At 37.5% G+C, this 8,361-nt stretch overlaps 1 protein-coding gene across 3 annotated transcripts in view; it reads left to right on the top strand.

Moving 5' to 3' along the window:
* The first annotated feature begins 106 nt into the window (after positions 1-106).
* The window catches only part of PEX1 (peroxisomal biogenesis factor 1), a 57,020-nt gene continuing 48,765 nt past the window's right edge, over positions 107-8,361 (top strand). Inside the window, exons 1-5 of one of the 3 annotated variants that reach the window (XM_037836659.1) lie at positions 107-130; positions 4,417-4,560; positions 6,674-6,757; positions 6,959-7,073; positions 7,172-7,935. In XM_037836659.1, the coding sequence (XP_037692587.1) occupies positions 7,324-7,935 (612 nt within the window). In that variant the 5' untranslated portion in view covers positions 107-130; positions 4,417-4,560; positions 6,674-6,757; positions 6,959-7,073; positions 7,172-7,323. Of the gene's footprint in view, positions 131-212; positions 427-4,416; positions 4,561-6,673; positions 6,758-6,958; positions 7,074-7,171; positions 7,936-8,361 lie in introns of those variants that run through there. The other 2 variants (XM_037836658.1, XM_037836657.1) reach the window with 2 other exon arrangements.

Raw genomic sequence — 8,361 nt, 5'->3', positions numbered from 1 at the left:
TAAGAGAGCATATGGGTCAAGGAGCACCGAGATTGGCTGGAGAATCGACAGCGTAGGCCATCGTTTCCTGCGAGCGAGGGTTTGGTGAACGAGGTGCCGCCCCCAGCGGCGCGGAGGACAGGCCCGGAAGGTGAGTGGAGGCTTTCTTGCCTCCCCTGAAGGAGTCGCGTTGAGACTCGCCGTGAGGAGAGGGGGCGGGGCCGATCGATCTTCTCCGGGTCCGACGACCTCAGCCTGCCGCGGTCCGGGTCGGCCGCGGCGATAGGTTGGGTGGCCTGGGAGCGGCGCTAGCTCACGATGTGGGGTAGCGATCGCCTGGCGGGCACGGGTGGAGGCGGGGCGGCCGTGACGGTGGTCTTCACCAACGCCCGCGACTGCTTCCTCCACCTGCCTCGGCGCCTCGTAGCCCAACTACACCTGCAGCAGGTAACGCGCCGACCTCGGGCGAGGGCTTCCAGCCCGGACGCCGGGACGGCCGCCTGGGGCCGGACATGGCCAAGATCTTAGGGACGCGGCGATAGCTCTGGCCCTTCCACGCGGCGGGACACCAGCTATCCTCCTGGCGCCGCCGGACCGTACAGAGACCATTCTAGGGCCCCTCGAGGGCAGGGCCGACTTGGGCAGTCTTTGCAGCCCACACCACGTCTACTGCCACCCGGGCCATAAAATTTACGTGCCTTATTCCAGGTCTTCTCACTTGGTGAAATTAAGCTTTCAAAAATCCTAAAATTCTACCTTTGCATTCACAAATACTCCTCACTACAGTTTGGGCACTCTCCTGAAAAGTCGTTTAATTTTTTATTGTAAGAAGTGTTTTTCCTGTCACCTATTTCCAGGTGTCTGCACCGTTGCCGACCGGGCCTCTAGAGCGAAGGGCAGCCTTATAGGTTAACAGGGACTGAGCACCTCCCACGAGCGGGGGAGGTTAATGAAATGATAGCTCCTCCCAGCCCTCCTGTCCCTGACAGCACATACAAGGTGTCCCAGGAACTTCCAGTGGAATTATGCATACTTCGAAATGCGTACTTAGGAACCTCTGCTGTCATTCCCTCTTTTGGACGTTGTGCCTGTTGTGTTTTACAGCTTTAACCACAGGCAGAGATACAGCATCCATATTTTCATAATAAAAATAGAGGCACATGATCTCACGAGTATGCTTATGGGAGCAAAAGGAGAGAATATTTGAAATCTTCGAAAATCTTGAATGCATGATTTCCACAATGGCTAATCCATGCAAGAAATTTTGAAGATTTTGCAATAATTTCAAGTATCTCAGGTTTCCATTTTAGTTACTTCTCTATAACTTTCCTCCTGGATTGCTTTTGTCCGTTTTTCAAAGCATACGGCATTCAACAGAATCCTTCTGTTAATCCTTTTACCAAAAAGTAGACAATCTTCTGGCCCTGATAGGCTTCCTTCAGGACTGGAGACAAATTAGACAGTCATCCTGTCCCAGGAAGGCCTGTTCAGTACTCTCAGCTTTGATGGAGATTTTCAACCTGCTTTCAAATCCCCAATTAATCAGTTTATAGGAATGCTTCTTTACAGTAACTCGACGAATTTGATCCTAAGATGTGAATGTTATGTTAAATTCATCACTATTTAAGAATTTAGTGGTCTTGATCTTTGTTTTAAAATTGAGTCTTCCGAATAGTAAGTATCAATGAGTATTCATAAGCATTATTTCATGAGTATCTTTTTGAAATTAAATGTCTTCAACCTTAGAATAAATTGCTGTTTCCATCCAGCCCGTATCACTTGTATAGGCCAACTTTTCTCCCTAATTATGAAAGTAATACATGTGTTTAATAGAAATTTTGGAATGTATGGAAAATTATAAACAAGAAAATAAAAGACTCATAATCCCAGCACCCAGAGATAACTAATGTTAACAGTTTGAATCAATCTTCCTGTTTTGTTTCTAATCTTTAATTCTTTCTAACAGAAATGAGGTCCTACACACACATATACATATAGTTTGTTTCCTGCTGTTTTCATATAAAATTTCAGCATAATCCTACCTCCTCCACAGAGCTCTCAAATTCTCTGTTGCCCAAATTTGTCTCCTTTTCAAAGCTTTACTACTGTGTTTATATGACACGTCTTATTTGTTAGGCTCTGTTCTATGTTTCAGGTTTTGTCTTCTCTTGTTTACTGAAGTCCCTATTTCAGGACTAGATATCCAGTAGATGCTTTAACTCCACTGTTTCTCAGCTTGGGTGCTGTTGACATTTTGGGCTGAATAATTCTTTTTGTGGGCAGCGTCCTGTACATTGTAGGATGTTTAGCCGCATCCCTGGCCTCTGCTCTCTAGATGCTAGTAGCACCCCCCTAGTTGTTTTGACCAAAACCGTCTCCAGATATAGTCACATATCCCCTGGGGGGCAAAGTCACCCCCAGTTGAGAACCACTGCTTTAACTCAGTTACCTAGTTCTGTGCTCAGAACTTGCTATGATAGCTAAGAAGGGAAAAGGATTCATATCCATACTAAATGTAAACTTATGAACCTAAATTGCCTCCCAGAGAAGGCCACCTTCAGGTTTGTCTTTTCCTTTGTGTTAGCAAGAGATACCCCAGGTGTAGGACCTGAGCAGTCTTAAGGCACTGCAACCTGTAGATTCGAATGAAAGTTCCCTTCTTGCTGATACTGATAACCACAAATTTGAGCAAAAGTAGGTCATCAGTTGCTTGTTGATTAGGTTAAACTCCTGGTAAAAGGGGCTCCTTTTTTTCCAGTCTGTTTCTTCACTCTACCTGAGTGGGTTTAATAATTTTGGAACTTCCTGAGATAAGTCTTGATCTTGATTGCTATTAAGTAAATCCTTTTTATTAAAAAACAATGTATATATGAAAATGATTATGGTACAGTGTTAATTAGGAAAAAGGATACTAAATTGTGAATATACTATACAATTATAGTTTCCGCATTGAAAGAAGAATGAGCCAGAAATAGACAAAATTGTTCACATGGTTGTTTTTTGTAATTCCTTTTTTTTTCCCCAAGTTTATATATTTTCCAAAGTTTCTATAATGAATTTGTAATTCTTTTAAAATAGGAAACATTTTCCATTTTTTAGTCCTTGGCTACAAACTTACCTATTTTATATAACTGTTCTTTTAAAGAGAATATATTTTACATTTGCTTTTTTTTTTTTTTTGCCATAAATGTTTCCATAGTCCTATAAACCTTTTCATGTATGTGTGTGTGTGTGTGTGGTAACATACATGTAGTGTAAAATTTCCCATTTTAATCATGTATAAGTGTACACTTTAGTGGTATTAATTATGTTGACAATGTTGTACTACCCTCATCAACATCTATTACCAAGATTTTGTCATTACCCCATACAAAAACTCTGGACCTTTAAAGCCATAACTTTCCATTCAGCCCCTGGTAACTTCTAACCTACTTTCTATCTCTATAACTTTGCTTATTCTAGATATTTCATATAAGCAGAATATACAATATTTGTTCTTGTATCTGGCTTATTTCACTCAATGTAATGATTTCAAGGCTTGTACATGTTGTAGCATTTGTCAGAATTTAATTCTTTTACAACTGAATAATATTCCATTGCATGTATTTACCGCATTTTGTTTATCCATTCATCCATGGATGGACATTTGAGTTGCTTTTATCTTTTGGCTATTGTGAATAATGCTATCTATAAACTTTTAAAATTGTCACTTAAGAAGCTATATACCGTAAAATTTCTGAAGGGATAAACAAGAAGCTATTAACAGTAATTGCCTCTGGGAACAGGGACTTGCCGTCAAGTTTTACCCTTTTTTTTTTGAGCTTTTAGCAGGTGCATTTATTACTCTTCCAATAAATAAGGAAATGTGGGACTACATATCTGTTGGTGTTTCATAATTTTAAAACTATGTTATATTTTTAAGATTATGATACATTTCCACCTGTTGACTCACACTTTAATAAAATAGTAAATCTATGGCTTATTTAGTAATTTCTGTATTAGACTTCTAGGACAGTCCCAAGTTTTCACTATTATAAATAATACTACTGAGATATCTTCTGATGTTTTTTTCTTCTTTAAATTGTTAATTTAGAATAAATTCTCAAACAGGTATATATGGTTCAAATGCTATATAAATTCATTGGTTACATATTGCTATTTTGAATTTTGAAATGGTTGAATCAACTTTTAATGCCATCATAAGAATGTTAGAGTATTGGTTTCACCCACAGCATTGCCAGAATTGGGTGTTGGAAGTTACAGTTTTTGAATGCTGTGACAAATGTGGGTAACGGAGAGCTATCACCTATCTATAAGTACTCTTTTTGTATGTGTGGATTCCCTTTTATGTAAATTATCTTTTATATGAATTCCATCTAAATATGTGAAAACTTTTAAAACCTTTCCCTCCCTATTTCTTATTTCTTAAATGAATAGAATCAAGCTATTGAAGTAGCCTGGTGTCACCAGCCTACATTCTTGAGCTGGGTGGAAGGCAGGCATTTTAGTGACCAAGGTGAAAATGTGGCTGAGATTAACAGACATGTTGGTCAGAAACTTGGACTTTCAAATGGGGGACAGGTAAGCACAAAATGGGATGGCAATGAATTTCTTCTGATGTCACATAATACAGCAATTGAAATTAAATTAAAAATTCAAATTTGTTTTTAAGGAGGTAAGAGGGCACCTATTTGATGGTCTAATAACAAGTCTAGGGTAGTCAGTGCTCCCTAGTTGATTTTCTGTCCTACTGTTGTATTTTATTCACTTTCCAGGTCCCCTAATTTTTTTGTGTGCAGTTATTTTTCCTTTATGGGATTATTTATTTTTTACCAATATTGAACTTCATTTCATTGTTTCTGACCAATTTTTAACCTTTCATGGTCATGATTGATAAAACAAAATCTACAAAAGAGAGTTATCTGTTTTCCAACTTTGTATTGTCTGTGAATGTAATGTGTTTAAATTGTCAATCCCAAAGTTTAAGAACTCACATCTATTTTTTCCTTTTTTACTGTTCCCCAATTTATTCCTTTAAAAATTTTAAACTACAGAAATAATACATATTTGTTATAAATATTTTACAAGTGAAAGTAGAAAATGAGTTTTTCCCTTTCCTCAACCCCAGCCCTCATTACAGTCTTCAGAATGAGTGTTTACTGATTGTTGGGATCTCATTAGACCTTTAGGATTTAAAGAGATTATGCATATTTTCTGCAGTTTTTTCCCAAAAAAGGTATGTCAGTAATAGCTTTTCATGCATTACAGACAAGATGCATTGAACATCTGTCTCTGAATATATTTTTGCACACTTGTACTTACATGGAATGAAATATTAAAAGTTGAATTGCCTGGTCTGGGGGACTGTACATTTAAAAATTTGATAGATGGGGCTAAATTGCTCTTTATTACCAAACTTCTACAACAATTCATGGGAGTTCCATATCTTTTAACTTGTTTTGAACACAGATTAATTTTATTCATGCATGTTTTTGATAATGAGAATAGGACACTGATGAAAAATCTATAGACCTAGCAACTAGTCCCTTGTTTACCTTAAATTTTTTCTGGAATCTTAAAATTTTAGTGCCAAAGGCACCTTAGAAATCACTAACTTTGGCCCCATGCTTTACAAACCCGGTGAGATGGAATATTTTGTCTATGATTACGTAGCAAGTTACAGTTCTGCTCTTGTGTACATGGTACTTTCTTGAAGAAACATCAGCACTTGATGTCTTAACCAGCACTCTGAACAATCCTACTTGTTTTTAATTCCCATTTGCTTCTAAATGAATTTTTGCCTGATTTCCTACAGATGCTCTGTATTTTAGCAATGCCACTATTACATTGACTCCCCAAAAGACATTGAGAGGACAGGAAATAGACTAGTTCCCAGGATTCCTTAGCTTTTGTGGGCAGGAGTTGCTTTCGTGCTTCCTCAGAATCATCCCATTCAAATAGAGTGTAAGGAAGGTACTAAAGGGAAACGCTGGGGAGTATGAGGTGAAACACCCACGGAATTCTGCTAAAATCCACAAAGAGCAGAGGAGAGACTTCCTACCTAGAACATTTAATACTTGGTGGCTTTGGATTTTACTCTCCTAGTCCTCAGAAATGCTCATAGAAGGGGAAAGGAAGTAAGATGGTGGGCTCCAGCTTCCTGAAATATACTAACTTTTCATATATCTGTGGACTGGCGTGATGGGGTATTTGTTTTACTTTATATTTCTCTGTATAAGATTATACTTCTAAATAATTGGCTCTGATCTCTATATCAGTGTTTTTCATTTTTCTAGAAGCAGCGTGGTTTGAAGTTAGTTATAAAACTAATGGTTGCAAAACACATAGAAATAGTAAAGAAAGTATATTACTAGATTAAACCATGACTTGATCACATTGTCATTTCTTCTTGCATTTCATAGTTATAATTTTTCAATGGTTATCTTTATTTTTTTGAAAAATGTGTTACCCTAGAATGTATTTTCCTTAGCTATAATTAATTGTGAAACAGTGTTTCCTAATATGCTTGGTTTATCAAGGCTGGGCTCAGAATAAGTGCTTAATAAATACTTGTCAAATGAAAGACAATATGCATATATAAACCACTGAATTACTTACCTAAACAGAGAATTACGTGTTTTCTAGGGATGAAGAAAGTGGGTTAAAGATAGTTTTAAATTTTTATTTTTTCCAGGTGTTTCTCAAGCCATGTTCCCATGTGGTATCTTGTCAACAAGTCGAGGTGGAACCCCTTTCGGCAGATGACTGGGAGATACTGGTAAAAAAAATAACAATAATAAAAATTATCCTCCTTAAGTTTAAACTACTTCAAAATATCAGTGTCTTTAAATTTCTCTTTTCTGGGCTTCATTATGTGTCCTAGATTGTTTTGAATTTTAAGAATGAATTGATATTTTCTTTTTAGACATGGAGTAGCCAAATTGTAAAGTGATTTGATCTTTTTGTCTGTTGGTTCTAGGAACTGCATGCTACTTCCCTTGAACAGCATCTTCTAGATCAAATTCAAATTGTTTTCCCAAAAGCCATTTTTCCTGTTTGGGTTGATCAGCAAACTTACATATTTATCCAAATTGGTAGGTACTATTGTAATATTCGTTGTCCTACTCTATACCATAGCACTGTGACCAAAGGATATGTGAATGTGCACTAATGAGCTTTATTTCCTACACAGTTGCATTACTGCCAACTGCCACTTATGGAAGGCTGGAAACTGACACCAAACTCCTTATTCAGCCAAAGACACGCCAAGCCAAAGAAAATAAATTTTCAAAAGTAGATGATGGTCATGGAAAATTTCATAATTATGAAAGAAATCAAGAAGGAATGACAAAAGAACTGCAAACCAACCAACTTCAGTCAAATACTGAGGGAGTCCCTGGGTCTAATAGAACAGATTCAGAGATTACATTTGACTCATCAATACCCAGCTTATGGACTCTGATAGGAAGTATTTTTTCTTTCAGATCTGAGAAAAAACAAGAGACATCTTGGGGTTTAACTGAAATGAATGCATTCAAAAATATGCAGTCAAAAGTTGTTCCTCTAGATAATATTTTCAGAGTATGTAAATCTCAGCCTCCCAGTGTGTTTAATGCATCCAGAACTTCTGCATTTCAGAAGCACTGTGCCATTCATGTATTTCCTTGGGACCAGGAATATTTTGATGTGGAGCCCAGTTTTACTGTGACCTATGGAAAGCTAGTTAAACTGTTTTCTCCAAAGCAACAGCAAAATAAAACAAAGCAAAATGTCCTGTCACCTGAAAAAGAGAAACAGATGTCAGAACCACTAGATCAAAAACAGATTAGCTCAGATCATAGACAAGAAGCTGGTAAGACCTGTGTGCTAAAAGTAGTCTGGAATGGACTTGAAGAATTGAAGAATGCCATAAAATACACCAAAAATGTAGAAGCTCTCCATCTTGGGAAAGTCTGGGTTAGTGTAAACTTTATAAATAGGGGGAAAATATTTTTATGTTGCTTTTAACTTCCCAAAATTATGAATCAGAATAACAATTTATATATAAATTGAAAACTACTATAATAAGAAAAAGTGTCCTAAGTCCCTGTGGGGAACACATTTCTGATTGCGGGGTAAAGTCGTTTGTGTGTAGATTGTGTATTTCTGACCAAGGAAGCTTGGACAGGTACAGTAAAGGTATACCCTTACCATTGGCAGCAGAGGAGTCAGTTTTAATATCTCATTTAATGAAGATGTGTTCTAGGAAGGTACCTATATAAAATGAAATCTAGTGAAACAAATGAACGGAGTATCAGGTACTTTCTGGGTGTCTAACATTGGCACTATTACAATGTCTTTTCCCTTTTGACTTAGTTGCTGAATTAATTGCATACATTTTGG

This window comes from Choloepus didactylus, chromosome 5 (genome assembly GCF_015220235.1).
Source record: "Choloepus didactylus isolate mChoDid1 chromosome 5, mChoDid1.pri, whole genome shotgun sequence".
Lineage (NCBI taxonomy): Eukaryota > Metazoa > Chordata > Mammalia > Pilosa > Megalonychidae > Choloepus > Choloepus didactylus.
This window is presented reverse-complemented; position numbering and strand designations above follow the sequence as displayed.